The 22,913-nt window shown below is 42.0% G+C and overlaps 2 protein-coding genes across 2 annotated transcripts; one reads left to right on the top strand and one right to left on the bottom strand.

Moving 5' to 3' along the window:
• Window positions 1–389: 389 nt before the first annotated feature.
• Window positions 390–10,679, top strand: LOC311239344 (procollagen galactosyltransferase 2-like; the record flags this gene model as incomplete). Its single annotated transcript, XM_084327650.1, has 12 exons — window positions 390–625; window positions 1,171–1,284; window positions 1,629–1,746; window positions 2,936–3,070; window positions 3,680–3,884; window positions 4,438–4,557; window positions 6,186–6,259; window positions 7,662–7,768; window positions 8,501–8,633; window positions 8,909–9,036; window positions 9,334–9,540; window positions 10,041–10,679. 12 exons carry the CDS (start codon window positions 390–392, stop codon window positions 10,327–10,329), a joined length of 1,866 nt encoding a protein of 621 aa, XP_084183776.1. The 3' UTR covers window positions 10,330–10,679.
• A 1,584-nt stretch (window positions 10,680–12,263) lies between these two features.
• On the bottom strand, window positions 12,264–19,255 carry LOC311239699 (Krueppel-like factor 9). The gene is made up of 2 exons (XM_084328108.1): window positions 18,522–19,255; window positions 12,264–16,976 (listed from the first exon to the last, which is right to left on the bottom strand). Exons 1-2 carry the CDS (start codon window positions 19,000–19,002, stop codon window positions 16,708–16,710), a joined length of 750 nt encoding a protein of 249 aa, XP_084184234.1. The 5' UTR covers window positions 19,003–19,255; the 3' UTR covers window positions 12,264–16,707.
• Between the last annotated feature and the right edge of the window lie 3,658 nt (window positions 19,256–22,913).

The raw sequence follows: 22,913 nt of genomic DNA, 5'->3' as shown, positions 1-22,913 counted from the left end.
GGAAAATGCCCCCCCCCTGTCTGCTACTCGATTAAATCCATTATTATAATGCATCATATTAATGAAAGTTAATGTAATGCCGGAATTTTATATTTCTTACGAAGGAAACATATTAGCGCTAGTATTAATATTAATAATAACAACAACTCTTGTATCTTCTTCTTCTCATTGTATTATCTTTTTTATCTCAAGAAAAAAAAAAGCCAGTCAAACAAACAAACAAACAATTTGGACACGTAAGTAATACGTGTGTAATGTGCTAGGTGGTGCATGCATGAGCGTCGTGTACCAATTTCGCGCGCACTCACCTGAAGCCCATGTGCGACATGCCAGCCTTCAGTCACTCTCTCTCTCTGCTGCGGTTGGAGTGAGGCGCTCTACTGGAAATAATGCATCTTGGATTTGTGGGACTCGGACTGTTTTTTACCATTTTAACTGGCAGACTCCCGCACACCTGCACAGAGGAGTTGCCTATTGATCCGCAAGCGTCGGTTCTCCCCGAATCCTCCCTGCTGAGACCTAAAGTATTGATCACTATCCTTGCGCGCAACGCAGAGCACAGTCTCCCCTACTTCTTGGGATGTATTGACAGACTTGACTATCCAAAGGATCGCATTGCCATCTGGTAAAAACGAAACAAAAATGTATTCATCGTTGAGGATGAATGAAATGACTGTTATTTAGGGATAATCGTTATTTTTTATTGCGACACATTAATACTGTGCAATGTGCATGCATTGAAATTTTTTTGACTATCTGATCCTGGTTGAAATCAATAGTTATACAGTCTTTTATTTCCACGTGGACGGTTATGGTATGAAAAGTAAAAAAAAAAAAAATTATGTATTTATTTGTCTCAGCTATAGGACTCACAGAATGTGACATATGGAAATGTTTATTTGAAAAGGCTACATTGGACACATATTGCTTAAAATATCATTGTTAAATACAACTCATTAGTGAAGAAGATGAACGATGGCCTGAATTCAACCTCTCTTCAAACAAATGAGAAAAGTAAATAGGGGTCTTGGAGCAGAGAGAGAGAGAGAGAGAGAGAGAGTGTGAGAGAGAGAAAGAAGTGATGATGTGGAGTCACATATCACTGTGAATGACTGCATAGTAAGGAGAAGTATATCAGTGTGTTGAGCACTTTCTAACCTTTTCTCTCAGGGCAGCATGTGACCACAGTGTGGACAACACCACCGCCGTGCTTCAAGAATGGCTCAGAGAAGCTCAGCACCTGTACCACTCCGTGCAGGAGGGGAGATCCACGGACCAACCCAGGTGACTCTAATCTCCCCCAAACACCCTCTATTTTCACTTTAATCAGAAAAAAATGTCAATATCCCTTATTGTTATTGTTTTTCCAAACATAGTTAGCCACAATGAAAGCCATGCATGTGTTCCCATTCATGTTAGTGACTAATCTATATGAGAGCAGCTTTAACTCTATATTAACCCCCTGAAAACTGAAATGTTGTGTGGGATCACCTTCCAAATCCCGACCTTAACATTACAATTGTACCGGTAAATGTGACTCTATATCCCCTTATAGGCAGCGATTTGTTCTGAAATTAGTCTCAGTTAAAGAGCAATATGGCCTCTCTTTCAATCAGTGTCTCCTTCAGCTCCTATCCAGATGAGGAGGGGCCAAAGCACTGGCCCGGTTCTCGTTTCACCCACGTGATGAAGCTGAAGCAAGCAGCACTCGATGCAGCTAGAGGACTCTGGGCTGACTATATACTGGTAAGCGGCAGAGGTGGGACCAAGTCATTTGTTTTGCAAGTCCCAAGTCATTACACTCAAGTCCCAAGTCAAGACTGACAATTCCCAAGTGAACACAGGCAAGTCTCAAGCAAGTCACAAGTCTGAAACTTTGGGTTTCGAGTCCTGAACAAGTCCTAATGCGTTCTTTACAAACATAATTTTCCAAAATGTAAAGCCAACAGACTAGTAGTTATTAATATATTACATTTTGATGATTCTGAACTGACACACAACATCCTTCACGCAACTTAATTGGTGTAGGTCTTGAGGGTGTGTAGTTAGAAGGCCGATGGATTCATCCAAAGTGGAACCGTAATCAGAGAAATTAAGTTGATTCGCTTTACAATTTTTATGGCATAATTTTTTTTTACATCTCAGGCTTGAAGAGAGTACCAAGTCTATCAAGTAATAAAGCTCAAGTCTGAGGAAAGTCACAAGTCACTGGTGTCAAAGTCGAGTTGCAAGTATTTTATGATTTTGTCGAGTCGAGTCTGAAGTCATCAGATTTGTGACTGTGAGTCTCAAGTCGTGTGACTGGAGTCCACACCTCTGGTAAGTGGTATAAAGTTAGGAGAGGTGCAGCACACATTCTAAACAGGAAGAGGCACCTCCTAGGTCTGGGAGCTAGACCAAATATTAAGGTATACCGTCATGGATCCATGCAAAGGTATGGATCTTTACTACACTGTCGTCAATGAAATATACAAATCATAAAATTATACATGTATCTTTTATGTGAATCTAAAAAAGTGTCCTTGCAGCAGTATTATAAAGACTATGGAATAGAAAATTGGATTCAAATATATCCTTTTGAATGGAAAAAAGCACCATGATTATATTACAAAAGAAAGAATATATTAAAAAGATGTCACTTACTGTAATTTGCACTGTAAAAAACTAATATTGCCAAATATTGTCATATCGCTAAAAATAAGAAGAATATTGTGATAGCATATTTTGACTGTAACGCCCAGCCAGCCCTGCCACCAGCTGTCATGCACCTGGTTTTTATTGTTCCCGCCCTTAATTATTTGGTATCACCCAATCCTGTATTAAATATCACTGCTGTGATAAAGGCCTCTGACCTGAGCAGAATTGAACAATGGGTAAAACGTGTGTGTATATTGACGGGACTGAAATACCACGTCTCTGTGTTTACATCTGTCAGTTTGTGGACAGTGACAACATGCTGACGAACCGCTGGGTGCTAACGGACCTGATGGCTCAGAACCTGACGCTGGTGGCGCCCATGTTGGAGTCTCGCGGTCTCTATTCCAACTTCTGGTGTGGCATGACCGCTCAGGTACAGCTTTCTATTAACACTGAAACAGGCATGACATTTTATTCAGTTGTAAACAGCAAAAATAAAAACGTAAAAACATGGTAACGCTACGTGGTTTATGGCAGGCCTTCCCAATGGTTTATAGCAGCCCTTCTCAAGCCTTCCAAATGGTTTATAGCAGGCCCCAATGGTTTATAGCAGGCCTTCCCAATGGTTTATAGCAGGCCTTCCCAATGGTTTATAGCAGGCCCCAATGGTTTATAGCAGGCCTTCCCAATGGTTTATAGCAGGCCCCAATGGTTTATAGCAGGCCTTCCCAATGGTTTATAGCAGGCCTTCCCAAGCCTTCCCAATGGGAGTCCCTTGGAAGCATTCACATTGTTATTTTGAGATGGGAAAAACGCCTTCCGGTGGTTTTTGCACCATACAAAACCCCCACACACACACCTTATCTTGAGTCATCGCGGCCAGTTTATAAGAGCATCTTGATTTGTGTCCTTAGTAATGAAATGTATTAACCCTTTACGCCTAATCAAAGCTAATAAACAAATCACCAAAGCGATGAGTTCAAAGTATAGTTCAAAGAAGTAAAACTTTTAATTTTTTTGCGTTTCTTCCCAACCTATCTAGGGGTACTACAAGCGCACCCCAGAGTACATCCCCATCCGCAAGTGGGAGCGTCACGGCTGCTTCCCGGTTCCCATGGTGCACTCCACCTTCCTGCTGGACTTGAGGCGGAGTGGAAGCCGAGCGCTGGCCTTCCACCCTCCCCACCTCGGCTACAGCTACCCCCTGGATGACATCATGGTTTTTGCCTTCTCTGCGCGGCAGGCAGGTACGCTGACCTTAGTTACAACGTTGTTGTACAATGCACTTTCCCCCCACACACACTTACTATATCTTATAAACCAGTGTTTCCCACACAGTTGGCCTATCTCAAACCCTGCCCTCTTTCCTTGATCCTTCAATCACTTCAATAAAAAAAACGGTTGCTTCCCTCGGACAAAACAGGGAAGCAACAGTTGTGATTGGAGGATCAAGAAAAGAGGGCAGGGTTTGATATAGGTCAATTGATTAGGGCAGTCCCCCGGGTTTAGAGGACCTGCCACCATGGCCTGAAACAAATGCCATTAGTATTGGTTTCACTGGAGAGTTTTAATGTTTCAGGATCTAAACGCTGTTTCAGAGGCACTTCTACCCAGACAGGAAACATTTCTGGGGGAAACAATGTTGTATACAGTGCTGTAAGTGAATATACATTTCATTAGAGGTACTCCAACCATATGGGACATAGTAGATATTACTATATTTCACAATCCCAGACTGAAATAAAAAAATGTTTTGTTTATTTAGATTAGATTTTTCTTATCTCTTGTTGCACACTCCAGATGTACAGATGTATATTTGCAACAAGGAGCATTATGGGTACCTGCCCCTGCCCCTCAAACAGCATCAGACATTGGAGGAAGAGAGGGAGAGCTTCACCCACACCTTGACGGAGGCTCTGAGTGAGTACTTATTCTCTACAACAACAACAACTACTACTACTACTACTACTACTACTACTACTACTACTACTACTACTACTACTACTACTACTACTACTACTTGTTATGGTTTGAAACCGACCCCAACAGCACGGCACAGACAGGTAGTTCAGAGTTAGCCAAAGACTAGGGCGTATTTATTTCTGAAACAGGAATGAGCGAAATAACAATAAGAACAAACAAAGGGGAGAATGTTCTTGGCAGAGTTGTCTGCGGCTCTGCAGATCGTCCCGGTATTGAGATGGTGAAGCGGCGTAGCGCCACTGCCTCTGCGGCTCTGCAGCTACTCCAGGATCCAACTCGGGAGGAACGGAGAGAGAGAGAGAGTGGTCAATAAACAAGCCAACGGAATACAGAGGCAGTCCAGTCCTCCTTAGCTGAGTCCAGTATAATCACACGTGACTTAATCTTCAGTGTTACCAACACACAAGTTTAGCTGAGTCCAGTACAATCACACGTGACTTAATCTTCAGTGTTACCAACACACAAGTTTAGCTGAGTCCAGTACAAAACAAAAACGACAAATCTTCAGTGTTTATCCAAACACACAGAAAACAGAGAATCCAAAAGGTTCGTTCCAAAAACTCACCAAAGCGCAAATGCGCAAAGCGGGCAACGAGGCACAGCTCCAACGGATGATAGAGAAACACAACAGCGGTGACTTCCATAGACGTCCTGAAGAAAAACAGACGAGGCACAACAACGGAGGGAACAGGCAGTAGCAGTGGTAATCCAAAACGACCCGACAACGACTGACAGAAAGACCCGAGTATATGAAGGGCTCTGGAGCGCTGATTACAAACAAACAACATGTGCGTGACGGCAATTGGTAATTGACCTAGAAGCGTGTGGCGGCAATGAGCCAATCCTCCTCACAGTACCTTGAAGCGTGTGGCGGGAATGAGCCAATCCTCCTCACAGTACCTTGAAGCGTGTGGCGGGAATGGACCAATCCTCACACTACTACTACTACTACTACTACTACTACTACTACTACTACTACTACTACTACTACTACTACTACTACTACTACTACTACTACTACTACTACTACTATTATAACTATGTACTTGGTATTGTAGTACACTGTTAAAAACATGTGCCTATTTGCTTTTGTCTGATTTCTTGTTTGTCTCTATTAATTAATTTCACTCCCTCATTATTTCTGCATGAGAAATAATTCTCCCCCCGTCCCCTCTCTCTCACTATTTCTCTCTCACTTTTTCTCTCTCACTTTTTCTCTCTCTCTCTCTCTCTCTCTCTCTCGTTCTCTCTCTCTCTCTCTTACGGCTCTCAGACATCGGTTTCTATATGGGACCATTTGGTTCCTCTGTTCGATCTCACAGTCCTGTCAGAATCCTCACGTCTCCGTTACCGGCCGCTCTCTCGTTCTCTCTCTCGTTTCTTCCATTCACTCACTCCCCTCTTTCACTTTTGAGAATTTCCACCGCTGGTCAGTAATTCACCATATTCAGACGGTGGCCATTTTGCTCATGCTTAGGTTCTTTCCACCCTGTTATTTTTTTTATCTTTTCATTGCATTTCATCTGTATTGACTCAATGTGACACATGATCTTTATTATTTTCAGTTTACTATACCATGGAGCCGTCCCAGTTTGTGCACCATAGACTCAAAGAACTGGGAAAGATGGGATTTAATGAGGTACAGATACATTTGCAAGCCTAAATTAAGTTCTTTGATACAAATTATGAATAAGTCAAGCACACAGATGAAGAATATCTATTTCTTCATTTATTTGTACATTTATTTTGAACAGCCAATGTACTTGCATTTGTATAGCATTTGGAGTATGAAGTGATACATCACCTGTAATTACTATTACTGTGTGTATACATTGTACTATATACTGTGAATGTACAAAAAGATTAACAGTCTTTAGATAAACGTGTGTGAAAACCTCAGACTGACTTTATTCTACATCTGAGAGATTTGTGAATAAGTTAACTGGATTTCAATTAAACAATGCTTAAAGCTGCAGTAGGCAACTTCGGAGAAATGAGCAAGGGTGAGTTTACCTGCCCAGCAGAAATGTTCAAGCCCATACACACTCACCAAAGATTTTCCACCGACACCCAGAGGCACCAGCAACTTTTTTTAAAGATTAATTTTTTGGCGTTTTATCGCTTTATTACTACTGGGCAGTCCAGTAGGGAGAGACAGAGGAGAAATGGGAGACAGAGTGGGGGAAGACATTCGGGAAATAACGACGGATTCGGGAATCGAACCCGGGTCGTCCGTGTCGCGGCTGAGCGCGCTATGTGGTTCGCCACTGGGGCGCCCGGCACCAGCAACTTTAAGCTGAATAAAAAAAATTATAATACAAATAAAGATTCCTAGTCTCTGATTGGCAGGTTGTTTTGCATATTGTGCACGCAGTGTACCTTTTTGACGAGGGTTCGTTTTTCGATGCAACCCCAGGAACACCACTTGGCAGGCCAAAAACATCTGATTGGTTGTTAAAATCAGATGATTTTGTCCTGCCAAGTGGTGTTCCTGGGGTCACATTGGAAAACTAACACCAAATATCTGCAACGTGCAAAACCTCCTGCTGACCAGAGACTGAAAAAAAAAAAAAAAAAAAAAAAATATATATATATATATATATATATATATATATATACTTACTTCCTGTCATTCATTTCTATATGCTACAGGCGTGACAGGCGCGCTCCTCTTCCCAGCGCCGCGCCTCGCGTTTATGAGCTCTCTGCGGCAGCGTTTTTGGGCGGAGCGCTCCCAGTGCATAAAGTTGAAACTAGTTCAACTTTTGGAAAGGAGCGCGCTCATCAAGGTAATCAACATCGAGGAAGGGGCGGAGCCGCGGCAGTCGCGAGACCCTGGAAAACGCTCTGAGCTTTTTTTCCCTTTTTTTCAAAGCGGTCCGCCTTGAAAAAAACGTCCGCTATGGACACAAGCCCTTAGGCAGGTAAACTCACTCTTGCTCATTTCTCCAAAGTTGCCTACTGCAGCTTTAACAGTAAAAAGTAAGACAATTAAAATTTTTTAAAAACAACATCATCATCGTATTCTCTGTCATGTCTAGATCTTTCTCATTAACCTGAAGCGCCGTGTGGACCGTCGGGAGAGGATGCTGAGCACTCTGGCTGTACTTGGCATCGACATTGAACTGTCTGAGGCGGTGGATGGCAAGTACGACACAAAAGCCTAAATCCATCATAAAGCCTTTTTATGCCCCCAAAACATCTGCCCTTTATGTCGGAGATACAACCATCAGAATACAATATTTGACTGTGCTTATGAGTCTCATAAACTTACTTTTAAAGAATTTAAAGGGAAATTCAACTGCAAAGCGACATTAAACCTATTTACCAGATTGAGGCTGGTATGAATTCTCTCTCTATGTGACCGGCTAAATCCATCTCTGCTTAGAAACATTGACATGGGAAGGTGCGAATTTGGAAGAGCCATATGTTATAATGATGAATAGTTATACCCTCACTCAATATCGAAGAACTACAATGGGCAAACATGTACCTGATACCTCGATCGTCTCTCTTGATCAGCTTCCCACTATCTCTTACCAGGTAACGCCATGCAGGTAACAGAGTAACCAGAAGTAAACGCTCAGCCCCTCCCCTTCCTGTGTGTGTTTGATAGGAGTGGCAACCTTTGACTGGCGTTGTCTGACAGCCAGCCGCGCCTTTATCGCCTCAGTGTAGTCATGTTGTAAAGCCGGAAGCTACAGCATGTGCAGTCGTTTAGGACATTTCTACAAATACAAGAGAGACCCAGAGTTTCCCTTTAAATGTAATGTCACCCTTCATTGTGGAATTACAAAAGAAAAACAGAACTTACGCAGGTGCACCATTTCTGAATGCTGACTGGGATTATGACAATATTTACTTCTTCTGTTGTTTATAGAGCCTTGAACTCATCTCAACTGCAGGCGATGGGCATTGACATGTTGCCGGGGTACAGCGACCCATATTCAGGTCGTGAACTGACTAGAGGGGAGATTGGCTGCTTTCTCAGTCATTTCAACATCTGGAAACAGGTGAAACCTTGTTCTATACACCCTTTAAACTAAACAATCACCAGTAGGCTATTTGACAAGCAATAATAACAGATTACTCTGCCACCGATCATCAAGGATCATTCAAAGCAGATGAACCAATCAATTGATACCATTTACAAAAAGAAAATTGCTGGTTGAGGGAATTCTATAAAAGGAAGTTTATGCAAACGGTATGAAGAGGCTGCTTTGTGAACAGACAGGAGTCTCCGAATGTCTGATCCCTGAGCCAGTCAGTGGTATATGTCGCCCCCTAGGTGGTGAAGCAGGAACTGCAAGAGGTGCTGGTGCTGGAGGATGATGTGAGGTTTGAACCCAGGTTCTGCAGCAGACTGGTGGCCATCATGGACGATGTAAAGAAAGTGGGACTGGACTGGGACCTCATGTGAGACAGCAAAACTTTATACAACTTACTTCAAATAGAGCTGTGAAATGTACCTTGTTGTGCAAAAGAAAAGTTATTTTGTTAAGACAAAATGTACTTACTGCACTGGCGTTTTTTTTTGCTTGTTTCAAGGATTGTTATTGTTAAATGTAACTAGTAGTTTGTAGACATTTTCTCCAAACAAGTAAGATTATGAGAAAATGTCCTCAACCCTTTAGTTACTTCTATCATCTCTAGTGAGCTCTCAATAGTACCGTCTTCATCTTCCTCCATCCTTCCTTCCTCTCTCTCCCTCAGTTACGTTGGCCGTAAGCAGTTGCAAGTGAAGGAGCCAGAGCACTGGGTGGAGGGGGTTAGTGGCCTGGTGCACCCACACTACTCCTACTGGACCCTGGGGTATGTCCTGTCTCTGCGGGGGGCCAAGAGGCTCCTCGAGGCCAAGCCCCTGGGCAAGATGCTGCCTGTAGACGAGTTCCTACCCATCATGTTCAACAAGCACCCGAAGTGAGTCTCCAGTCAAGCAAAATCTTATGTAGTGTCAAGTCTGTCTACAGAGATTTTACTTTGTTTCAACTTTCTTTAAAGGGATAGTTCAGATTTTTGGAACCCCAGGCCTATATTTTCTACTGATTTTGATTGGCAGAGTCCTCTCGCAGTGCAATCCATGTTGTCTGAAGGTAACCGAAATCTACTTTGTGTGCACCGTGGAGTAGATTTCAGTCACCTTCAGCCAGCTTGTACAGACAGGAGCTTGACCCCATTGACTTTGCATTCGTTTGTGGCTACCTATCCGGAGCCAGTACGAGGAACAGCATGGATTGTGCCGGGAAAGGACTCTACCCATTGAAAAATCTGAACTATTCCCTTTAACAAATTAAGGTTTGTCTCTAAATATTATCTATAAGAACGTGTGAGTTACATGTTATCTGTAAAGTATAAAGTATAAAGAACCGCGTACAACGGTTCATTGGCATCGTCATGCTCACACTCGTCCCCTCCCTCAGAGAGCGGTACATGGGGCACTTTGAGCGGAGGGACCTGAAGGCCTTCTCAGCACAGCCCCTGCTGCTCTTCCCCACCCACTACACCGGAGAGCCCGGCTACTTCAGCGACACAGAGACGTCCACCATCTGGGACGACGAGCGCACCGCCACGGACTGGGACAGGGACGGCGAAGATCGCCGCAGCAAGCAGGACAACCCGGAGACGGAGGATCAACCCACAAGTCCCCGCTCCGTCCGCAGAGACGCAGCGCCTCCTCTCTCCACCGTCGGCAACAGAGACGAACTCTGATGAGCGACGGCACGTTGAGGACACGCATACAACACACACACACACACTGTGCTGAAGGGAGTGAGGCTGCGTTGCGGATACTCAAGGTCTCACTTTTGTCCCCACAGATGTCCAACAGGTGTTATAGTGGGAAGACATTTGAATGAGTTCTTTTATGTTTCTGTTCTGTTTAAAAGCTACGAGGCACAAATGTGACGGTGGCAGAGAAGCCAGCGAGTTGCGGTATTTAAGGGGTGTTCAAAAATAATAATAAACTTGCATTTTTTGTGTAGTTCTTTTAGCTTTCGTGAGCCATCCTACTTAGCTATGTAATTATGTGCTCTTAATAGTGTAATTGCACAGAAAGAACTTTGGTGTCATATTAAAAAAAATTAAAATAACAATGAACAAACCATAAACTTAACTATTTTTTTTTTTTATTAAAAAGAAACACTGGGACGGGCATGTGATAGTATCTATCAACCCTCCCTAGACCGGCCAGTGGAGGGCACATGCGAGCAACGACCAGGAAGGGGAGGGGGGGATTGGCATAATGACTAAATTTGGATGGGAGAAAAACACAGAAAAACAGGAGAAAAAGTGTATATTAAAAAATAAATAAAAAAAACATTGCACCAGGCAGTTTATCAAGCAAACAATGGAACATTTAATATTGTGTTCCATACCACAAAATGAGAATAATTAAAAGGTGCTATAGATAACATTCAGCCACTAGATGTCGCACTGGAGCACCAAGCATGCCTTATTCAATCAGATGCATTCCACGTGTGGAAATGGGAAGTAGGGAGGGATACATGTAAACAACAACATTAATTTTGGACCCACAAAACATTTTTCAATGATAAATTCATTAATCAAGTTTTGGGGGGGGGGGGGGGAATCAATACTTTCATTCCACACCTTTCTAAAAGCAAAAAAAATAATCTTACATAAAAAGTTATCTATAGCACCTTTAAATCACACAAATGATAAGTTGTTATAAATTATTCAGTATAATAGAAACAAGCTATGCTTGTACTTGGGTGTTGCACAGGAAATATGGAAATTCCAAGGCTAAAAATGTAAGACACCTGAGAATATAAATATCAAAACAGCATGTTGCAGAAAGTATTACATTAGTTCCACAGTGCCTCTCATTGACAAACCAAACCTGTGATAAGATTAAAAATTAAATGACATCATTATTATTAATGAAACAATTAGGCATCAATATAAAAACGTTTCTTTATCAGCAATGTGCATATCTGAACTAGTGTGGTGAGGTTGGACTTAAACGTTGTTGCTTTCTATGAACAAGACAGCCGGAGACATTTTGCATTTGCTTGTTTGTCCCTTAAGACAGATTTAAATGGTGGTTTAAAAAAATTGGGAATGACATCCTGATCCTTCCATCTAAAAAGTGGCCCAACAATCTACGGTCAATGTTCTACATTGAGAGTTGCATTCCTCTGTCCCTTGTCACCTTTAACAGTGAGCCATGTATCAAATGGACGGATGTCACTAATGATTCTGTCACTTGATAAGTCCCCCACTAGGCTTTGATTTAAGAGGTGCCGTTAATGCTGAATTCATGCAGTGTAGATTAATTTACACTATAAAGAACTAAGTGACCACAACCTCTATAGGAACAGGAGCTCATAGTGAAGTAGAACGGACATGTAGGGGTGCTGCTTTACAGATGGTTGTGGTAGTATAGAACATAACAGAGACAATAAGCACTACTACCAAACACTACGAGTATACTACCTAGAGAGGACTAGTCACTCAGCACTGCACAGCATACAAGAGGAAAGGCTGGACTAACGCAATGTATTTTAAGCTGGGGGGGGGGGGGGGGGACACATGGTTCTCAAATCGAAGGCAATTGTACAGAAAGAAAAAATTACTTTGGTGTCATATTAAACAATTATAATAAAATAACAATGAACAAACAATAAACTTAAGATTTTTATTTTATTATATATAAAAAGAAGAAAAAAAAGGAAGAAGCACCGGGCAGTTTCATAAGAAGCAAACAATGGAACCATTTAATATTATTAGTGTTCCATATCACAAAATGAGTTATGAATAGAATAATTAAACCACACAAATGATAAGTTGTAATAAATTAATCAGTATAATAGAAACAAGATATGCTTGTACTTGGGTGTTGCACAGGAAATATGGAAATTCCAATGCTAAAAATGTAAGACACCTGAGAATATAAATATCAAAACAGCATGTTGCAGCAAGTATTACATTAGTTCCACAGTGCCTCTCATTGACATAAACCAAACCTGTGATAAGATTAAAAATAAAATTATTATTAATGTAACAATTAGGCATCAATCTAAAAACGTTTCTTTATAAACAGTGTGCATATCTGTGTGTTGAGGTTTGACTTGAGTGTTATTGTTTCCTATGAACCAGACAGCCAGGAAAGTGACATTTTGAATTTAGTGGTTTAAAAATATTTTTGGGAATGACATCCTTCCATCTAAAAAGTGGCCCGACGGTCTCAATGTTCTACGTTGAGAGTTTCATTCCTCTGTCTCGGTCACCCTCAACAGTGACCCATGTGGCAAATGTCACAAAAGAGATTCTGACACTTGATAAACACCCACTAGGCTTTGATTTAGTTTTAGAGGTTCCGTTAAGGCTGAATTCATGCAGGACAGAGACATTAACATTATAAAGACCTTAGTGACCACAACCTCTTCTAGGAACAGCTCATAGTGAAGTAGAACAGACATGTAGGGGTGCTGCTTTACAGGTGGTGGTGGTATAACACATAACAGAGACAAGAAGCCGTGAGTATGAGTATACTACCTAGAGTGGTCAAACAGCACTGCACAGCATACATGAGGAAAGGCTGGACTAACACACTAAGCTGGACAAAATGGGATGGTTCTCAAATCCAAGGCTCAATGGCTTTAAAATCATTTCCAAAGGGCTGGATGGATTTCTTTTTTTAAATGGACACCACTGCAGTTCCAACTGCTTACAGAAGGGAAGACAATCTTCCACAAAATGAATGAGGTAACTTCTTATTGTTGGCAATACCGTTGCTTTGATGAGACCCCAAAGACAACATCTGTAAAATGAGATCCAACAAAATATTCTCAATGAATTTGAAATATATATATGTATATAGTTTGTTCCTTTTAAGTTTAACAGTCCATGTGTTCGGGGTAACTGCCAGCAGTTTCCAAAAACGATCAACAGATCAAACCTTTGAAAAAAAAAAAAAAAATAATTGTACAATTTCAAAGCATTGCAGTCTTTGTGGTGAGTCGCACATATCCTGTCAAAAAACAAACGTCAATTGAAACAATGTAGCAACGTGATAAAAGAAGTCATCTGTTGATTTGAGATACAAAACAGGAAGATGTCGGATTCATGCAATTCAGTCTTGCTGAGGAAGAAAGGACACCCTGAAGATTTCTGAGCACCAGAATACAGTGAGCTCCATTTGGGTGGAAAAAAAGCCTGGTTTACACACGATCAACTCATGACTAGAGATGGGTATCGTTATGATCGGAACAGTACGAGGCCACTACTCTCACAATCCGGTACTTTAAACGCTACTCTTATTGGTTATTTTTGATGAGAATAAAAGGAAACCAATTAAGAACAGAATTAACATTGGTTTAAATGTACTGTATATAAATTAACATTCTGGAGTAGCACCTGCAAAAGCATTGCGTCACCATTACATATTATACTGTGATAATTGAGATGTCAAATAAATAAGACAAATTATTTACAGCAAAATAAACCGGTTTGTGTAATTTAGGTAACTGTGTGGGGGCTCTAGGCTGTTTAGCATACCTGAGGTGGAGGGGTAAACGAGAGATGAACTACGAGCTAAGCAGTCGAAATTGTGCACTTTCACTATAGATGTTTGTTAAGATCGCTTGCGTTTCAGCCGTTACGAGCAAAAGACTTGTTGCACTTGTATATCGACTCTAGTGAAGTGCAACCAGACTATTGAGCATTTAGTTCTCTCCGCCATTGTCGCTAGACAAGGACATAGGCTGCGAGAGAGATCTCTCTTCTGGATTGAGAACAGCAAAAATGCATCATGAATGAATGTCTTAAATCTGAGATAAAGAGGTGCAATGAGTCTACATTAATTTATCCAATACGTCAGCGCTACGGTCTTTTAATAGTTTAGCCCTGGGGCCCGTTTAATACCGTGTTTCGGTACCCATCCCTATTCATTACAATGTCGAAATGTCCAAAATTACTCAAACAAACAAAACAAAAAAAAACTATCCAAATCAAAATAACACGCCCAGATCTATCTCTTTATCGCAAATCCTAAAGCACTTTTAACAAGGCAGTTTTACGGACCATTGGTTAATTACTGATACATTATTTATCAAAATTCCACAGTGTTTACTTGTAGGTGCATAATAATACAGTGCAACCTATAATAAAACTACTTTGCCGAATAGAATGTAAAACAACACCTGTAAGAAAAAAGTGCCATATTGCATGAATTTGTTATCAGCCTGTAAAAGGATGAAACTGTAAACATGGCGCAACGTAGGTATGACATAGTTTAAGGCTTTCTGAGTTTCCTGAAGTGTTGGTTCACTGAGATAAAAAGGAATCATGTGTCCAGTAATTGGACAAAGTAAAAATGCAACTTCTCTCATCTATAAGCAGACCCGGACAATACATATTAAAATAGCTATCAAACGTTTGAATATGACTTGAGGTTTGCTTGATTCAACTAAACCAGCCATGTGACATTTAGATTTTTTTTTAGGCATTCGCTAATTGGAGACCAGATAGACGGTAGCCATATTTCACACCAATTTCATGGGACATGTTCAATTAAATCATATTTAAATGACCATTTGATTTGTTTGTCTGGCATACCACAATGACATTTGTTTTTTCCAAAACAGAATCAGACCAGGTTCAATTGATTTTCTTAAGTACAATGCCCACAAACTAGTAGTAAACTTGAGAATCCAGCAACTCTGAAGCATAATTTGATGTAATATCACAACCAAATATGCAAATCTCCATTATTTTCAATACTCTGCACTAGCAACAGCCATGACATGCAGTTGCTGAAGCAAGATCAAGAGGGCGGAACTTGATAGGTAAATTCCATTCTTACTTTTAAATATTCAGCCACATGGATTGTGGATTCCTACGTCACATGAGATTATCATAAAAAGGGTAAAATAAATTAAAATAAATAAAGCTACTTTCACCAGACCCAGAAAACATTATTGTAATGTACTGTCCCATATCCATGATGCACCGCATGGATGGCGATCGTTTTAGTATTTTTTTTACTTTGAAGATGTCCACATGGCAGGATAAATCAAGCGCACCGTGTCTTTTTTTCCCTTCGTTTGAATATTGGAGACCATTTTAAATAAATGTTCAGCCCAGTTCTGTATCTTAACTAAACGTAAAAGACACACACACCCAAACACTCACAAGCAATGCCATCTTATGGAAAGCATACTTTCACCCCTAATATAAGGACTAAAATACATCACATGTTTTACCTCTGCTGCTAATAGCCTTTTATATCTCTACATCAAACGCTTAAAGCTTATATACATTTGCATCAGTATTAAACATAATACTACCATGTAGTATGTGTCAACGATTCTGATCTACTCAAGGATGCCGTGCAAACTGCTCTTCTCTTATCCAACTTTGATCCACTTTTTCAGTAACATGAACAAAGTCTGACCTGCATTTCAATCAATGAGTTACGTGAGAAAAGATAATATTGCAAAACAGTCTAATCAATTCCTGTTGCTAAAATTCAAAAATCATATAAAAAAATTAAAATTAAAATAAAATAACATGGAATGTGCAACCTCTAAAAAAACGTAAGAATATGGAATCCACAAAGCTACTTAAAAAGCTTCTAGTCATTCTGTTCCTCGCCATCTAACATCACAAAATGGTGCTAATCAAGAAAAGGTCAAGGTAGGAGCACAAAGCGATCTCTAAAATAATAATCACAAAAAAACCAGGAGAAAAAGGGAAAATGGGGGGGTTGAGAACATTTGGCTGATGCATGTGCAGAATTTTTTTTACAGAAAAAGTGGGAATCCCTGCAATTTTGTGAGTGTTTTTCGGTTCCAGTTTCGAGAGAATGAGGTTGCATTGAAGTTAAGCGGGCGGTCACTTCCGCCGCCTAGATGGGCATCCCACCCAGGTCCTTGTGTTATTTTGTATGTGCTTGCGAGTGTGTGTGTACATGCACACACACGTACGCAGGTATGAAACGCTAAGTTCTACTAGCCAGTGGATCTGATTGTAGCCGGGTTAACTTGGAACCCCCGACCCTGTGACCACCTGTGCTGCTGCTGCTCTACCCCCGAGACGCCGGAAGACGACTCCATCACCGCTGTACTAGTGGGCCGCGGTCGGGCAGAAGGCGCCACCCTGCCCGGGGGCGCACGAGGACGCCGAGCCCTTGTTCCGCCCCAACATGGAAGGCTGGAAGTCGGGGTGGCGCCGGGCGTGCTTGATCAGGTGGTCGCTGCGCATGAAGCGTTTGTCGCACAGCGGGCAGAGGAAGCGCTTCTCCCCTGTGTGGGTGCGGGTGTGACGCGCCAGTTCGTCGGAACGGGCAAACTTCTTCTCACAGTCGGGCCAGGTGCAGGGGAAAGGCCTCTCACCTACATCACAGAGAGACAGAGACAGTGAGACACTGGCCTACCATTAAATAGCTCTAGTCTAGTCAAATAATCGCCTTTTAAAAAGAGCAGTGTCAGTTTAGGAGACACACCATACCCACACGCCTGGCCAATTGACCATTCACACAGCGGCCATTTTGCTCTCATATCATGCTTCGGTTGGGTTCTAATTCCACCCTGTTCCCAAGGAACCCAATCTGAGCATAACATAAGAGCAAAATGGCTGCTGTGTGAATATGGTCAATTGACTTAATTTACACGATTGTCATTAGGGTCCAGTGTTTGTGGCTAATAAATCAATGACTAGAGTGAAGGCATTAGATTAAAACATTTTGTAGCATGGAAGTGAATCTTGGAGCAGTGTCCAGGCCTAGTGGAGGAAATGTGGATCTTGCCTATGGCGGCCATCTTGTATGCTCCACCTTCCACATGCCATAATCACATACTCTGATCTCTAAATCTGTAGCCTACAGCAAACCAAATGTTCACACACCTCATCACTAATATTGATAGGACACACAGCCACACAATTATGTCAGCATGACACTTAATTGCACACTTTTTTTTTCCCCCTTTGTATCTCTTCAGTTAAACGTTGAGTGTCTAGTCTACATTGTTCATATTAAGACACACCACTAGCCTTAATCTGCTACATAGCAATATCACACTAGGACCGGCAAGTAGGATGCTTGGGGCTATATTCAAGATCGCAAAGCCAACCCACGTTTTTTTTTTTGCAACAGTCTACTAGTACCCTGCATTTGGTGGGCGTTCCCATACTGTGGTTACAAGTCAGACCGAGACTTCCATTCAACCCAGTTTCCTGTGCCAAATCCGCTGGCGCCTGCTCACTGACCCTGAACATACCCCAAAACGACTTGTTACCCAACACCTGCACCAGCACCACTTCAAATTACAACCCCCGACTCAGAAACGTAGCGTTGCCATCTGTAACTAACTATATGACAGAGCAGAGTAGACTCGTTTCAGTGATCTTCACCCGACCACGTGACGGCTCCACGCTTATTTGGAGGCGAGGGGAGATTAAAAAAAAATGAACAAAAGTGCAGAACCTGCTCAAAACACTATAACCTAAATGTTACGTGCCGTCTCTTGTGCCCCTCATCTACAAACCCATCCACTCTAGATGTAAATGATGTTCGTCACTGTTCTTAACGTCCTGCCCCGTTCTTTTGTCCGTAAAGTTCTTTGTGTCACCAGCCCTCTGTTGGAGTGTTTCTTCTTTTGTTGGACAGAGTTATTGTATTAACTCGCGGGTAAACGGCAAATTGTACCCACCCACCACTAGCGGTCCCACTCCCACGACAAAGGAAAACCTTCAATTTGATATGCTGTGATGCTCATTTAGTATCGCAGCACAGAATAACGGGTGGCCCAAATAAGTAATGGAAGTTTTAGGACAAACTTGAAGTAAAGACGTTAAGAAAAAAAAAGTAAGGCCTAGGCTTGTTCACAATTGTTACGCTTTTTTTCTTCTTCACACAACCACTGACCTACATACTGTACCTGTATGGGTTCTGATATGAGCCTTCAGGTGGGACGATTTCCCATAAACTCTGTCACACCCGTCGAAAGTACATTGGTGTCGCTTCACGGGGGACCGCGGCGCCCCCCCTCCCCACTGCTGCTGCCCGGGGACCGGGGTGGCAGAGGGGGTCATGGTAGGGGTGGTGGAGTCCGACAACGTGGTGTAGCCGCTTTCCCCACACGAGGAGTTGCTGCTCTCCGAGAAGGCCGACATGGGGCGAAACTTGCCGTGGAGGTCGGTGAGGATCCCGGCCACCGTCATCATGTTGGCCCCCTCGAGTCTCAGCGTCTCCCTAACCTCCCTGTCCTCACTCGACCCCTCGGGCTCCCCGGGAAGAAGGCCCTGCTGAGAGGGTTGGGTGGCAGGGGCAACCGGGGTGGGTCTGTGCAGAACCGGGCCGCTAGATATCGACACCAGACACTCGGCAGCGAAATAATCCGAATACGCAGCCATCGACATAGTTTCTTTAGCTACCTCGTTATTGACTTAAATCCGCCTTGTTTCCAGAGTCGCGGCGAGGAGGGGCTGGTAGAATTTCGACCTCGTTTCTAATCAAACTAACTCGACGAACCGACAGTTTCCAGCAAACCGTTTACCCGTCAACGTGTCGATTGGTGTGTTTGAAAATATCGAATTATATTGAACGGAAAAAGTAAAGTAATTTAGTTTAAAACGTGCCAAACTGCCTCCAGCCCAACATGCGTGCTTCACATCGTCCGACGGTTCATTGTGTCTGACTCTGAAAAGCCGGTGAAACCTCCGCCCCCCGGCACAGAGCACCACGCACAGACTGACGCTCACTGACGTGAGCACGGGCGTGGGCGCACTGTAGTGCAGCGTGGACCACAGTGGCAGATGAGAATAGAAGTCTTTGGTGGAAAGTGGGTGGTCACTGTGGGTAATGATGGTTGGGGTAGTCCGACCGACCTAGACGGTATATTTACTGGGTTGAAGGCGCCAGAATTGAAAGCTACCCCACCCACCCCACTACTGTTTGTTTAGGATATACATTGAGTTCCCCTTTACTAGCTCAGCAAAATTATGGACACTAGATGTCTCTCTTCTCATTCTGCTTTCAGTTTGTTTCACAACGTTCTTAGACGTTTTTGTTACACACTTATGGCCACATGTGTGTGCGTGTGTTTCTGACCTAACTATAAAATTGGGGACACATGTCACTAGGGCTGACCTTCGAATTTTTTTTGGAATTCGAAGCTTCTGGCCGAGATTCGAAGCTTCAAGATTAATTTTTTATTTTTTATTTTTTTTATTTATGTTGTGGGACTTGTACAGCACTTTGTTCAACTTTGTCAGTGCTGTAAAGTTTAAACCTTTTTAAATCTTAGACAAACAAAACACTTTGCTTTCATGAAATATTGTAAGCCGTCATTTGAGGCTTTTATAAAAGCAGCACAATGAACACAAATCTGTCAGTGCAGAGTCCGACCTCATCTTAAATAAAAAAAACAGCATTGCTTGTTGTAGTTAACAAAAAGAGGCAGAGTTGATTTAGCACAAAAAAAAAATATATATATATGGTTTTTAATAATCGAACGAAGCTTCGAAGTATTTAAGACAGCCCTACATGTCACACAACCCAGTTGATTGAGGACAGAATGAATGAATCAATGAAAACTTTATTTAACAGATTGCAGGATGGGTACAATACAGTACGGCTCAATACACACAATTGTTAAGGGGATGCAGACCAGAGAAAGACGTTTGTCTTGTTTACACCAGGGTCCCCCATTTTCAATTCAATTGGGGATGGCTTTTTCAATATGGCACAAAAACACCGTCCCCAATTGGGGAAAAGCTGATTTTATGTTAATTTTTAGGGGCTAGATAATGAATGTAAGTCAGGATAATGCTGCCAATGTGTGTGTATATCTCCACCCCCAAAACAGATCAAAACATTGATTTAAGTTTGAATACCAAATGTATTGTCCCTATCTCTAAAGACAACCTATGTAGGCTGCATTTAGGCCACAAGCCGTAATTCTGTCTCATCTTTAATGTAACAATCGGGCTGCTTTCACCATTGGTGATTTCAGGTAATAATGCGATATACATTATGCACTTTAAGCTTTTTCTCTCTGACTTGCGCCCCTATTCATAGGGGGATATTGGTGAACCTCCCTTATGTGGGGACCCAGTGTTGTGTCAAGTGATTGGTTCAGTGTATGTTTGTAGATCCAGCCTGGAAGGTATTTCCTGATTGGACGCTGTGAGCAGTATGCCTCACAGTGGAAGTCCACGCACAAGTATGGCCATTCACTGGCTGTGAACAGTGCTTGGTTTTCACTCCTACCGACTTACATGTGGAGTCTTTGGAGGCAGCCAGGACTGCAGTGACTTTGGGGCTGCTATGGCCGTGTCCTTGTTATTGCTGGATTGGTTATGTTTTATATCCATGGCTCTCATTCTACATGGTAAGTTTTCTATGGCTTTTTGTTTTGGGTCATTCATTCATTGTGAGCTGTTTCATTTTCCAGTTGAGACAAGAGTTGACTTAACTAAGATATGAGGTGAATGAACAGTCAAGTTATCCTTTTGAGAATTAATCAAAAGTGCATTCATGTTACATTAAAAGACGTTTGCACTTGGATTGCGTGTGGATTTTTTACTTCAGTGTTTTCTTTGTGTGTAGAAGGTGATTGCCTTCAGGTGGAGCAGCAACTCTGTGATTCCAGTTGTGCTGGTAGGCTACTAATCCATTTCACCATAATATCATGCGCACAGATTATTATACGCTCAGTTATTAATACAGCATGGTTGTCATGTCATGCATCCCTGAAGTCATTGTATACACGTGAGTGACAGGAACTTACTCTAACTGTAAACTGTCTGTTGCCTCATGGTCACAGGCTTCCCCTCCCCTGACCTCTCCTACCAGAGGGGAGTGAGGTACACTTACAGGTACAGCACCACGATGGCCACCACCCTCCACGGTTCCAACTCTGGCAGGAACGGGATGGCTCTGGACTGTGTGGTCGATATAGACGTCATCTCCAAATGTCATCTGATGATGCAGGTCAGTGGTTGGTTTTCTTTTCTTCAGAATATTTTAAAGACAGTGTTTTATGTAGTTTATCATTACCATTATTATTATTAGTAGTTTGATTTTGATTTGATATTTTTTATTTTCGTGTCTTACATACAGATGTATGCCCAGCCCATATGGGCTTACAAGACACATAACAATAAGTATATAATAATATACTTTACCAATTAAATTACTTAACAAATGACATAGACCAAGATGGCCATAAAAAAAAAAAAATACAAGAAAATACAATAAAACGTAATATAACACAAGCTGTACTCAATGTAAATAAACAGAAAAACAAGGTGAATTCAAATACAATTATATAGGATACAGTGTGTTTTGTCTCAGGTGCCATGCCTTCTCCAAAAATCCTGCAAAACCGAAGATGTCCTCCACAAAAAAAAAAAAGTAGTGGTAGTATTATTACTGTTAAAGTTTTGATATTGTGTTTTCATGTACGTTTGTCCTCCAGATTAGAAATCCACAGATAAAGCGACTTTCCCCTCAGAAGGAACATTCTGTGCAGCGCTTAAAAAGTTTGAGGTAAACACTGAATTCAAATTTCTTTTGTTGCGCTATATGCATTGTTGATACTGATACATTTTACTAGACGATGAATGGATTCATTCATTAACTTACTTGTCATCTAATTATTCAAATATGTTCCTTGTGTCTGTAGCTTTGCAGCATTATCCATAGGAGTGCTTCAACTGTTTTCTTTGCTATGAGTGTGATGTTCAGCTCACATGTCTTCCTTGTCAGGGTTGAGGTCAGAGGGGTCTCATGTGGGGAGGGGGGACTCATCTGGTGTTTTTGTTTCCCAGAGAGTCGCTGGAGAGGACACGGCTCAAGTTCTCCCTCCAGAGGGGAAAGGTCGTGGCCCTCTGTCCGCAGAAGGGCGAGCAGGTGTGGACCCTCAACATCAGGAGAGCTCTGCTGAGCATGCTCCAGACCTCCCGCACGGCTGCCAAACAGGAAGTAATTCAAGAGGTGAGAGCAGAGGATAGAGAGATCATGTGTAATAAAAATTAAAATAGAAAATAACCTTTGCACTGTCTTTTACTATCATGCACTTTGCACAATCAACCTTGCCTATACTACTACCTACTATGCTAATATGTCTATACTACTATGCACTATCACTATCCCCCCCCCTCTGAGTGAGCTGTGGTGTTCCACAAGGAAGCATACTAGGACCGTTACTGTTCCTAATTTATTGACTGCAACTTGTTCCTGTTTGCGGACGACTCAGCCCTGCTGGTCTCTGACAGGGACAAGTTGCAGGTTGGAAAGCCCTCAGCTCTGAACTCGGCAGAATCTG

The sequence above is a fragment of the Notolepis coatsorum genome (assembly GCF_963971535.1).
Source record: "Notolepis coatsorum genome assembly, chromosome: 13".
In the NCBI taxonomy this organism is placed as follows: Eukaryota; Metazoa; Chordata; class Actinopteri; order Aulopiformes; family Paralepididae; genus Notolepis; species Notolepis coatsorum.
The sequence above is the reverse complement of the archived record's forward strand: the minus strand, read 5'-3'. Positions and strand labels throughout refer to the sequence as shown.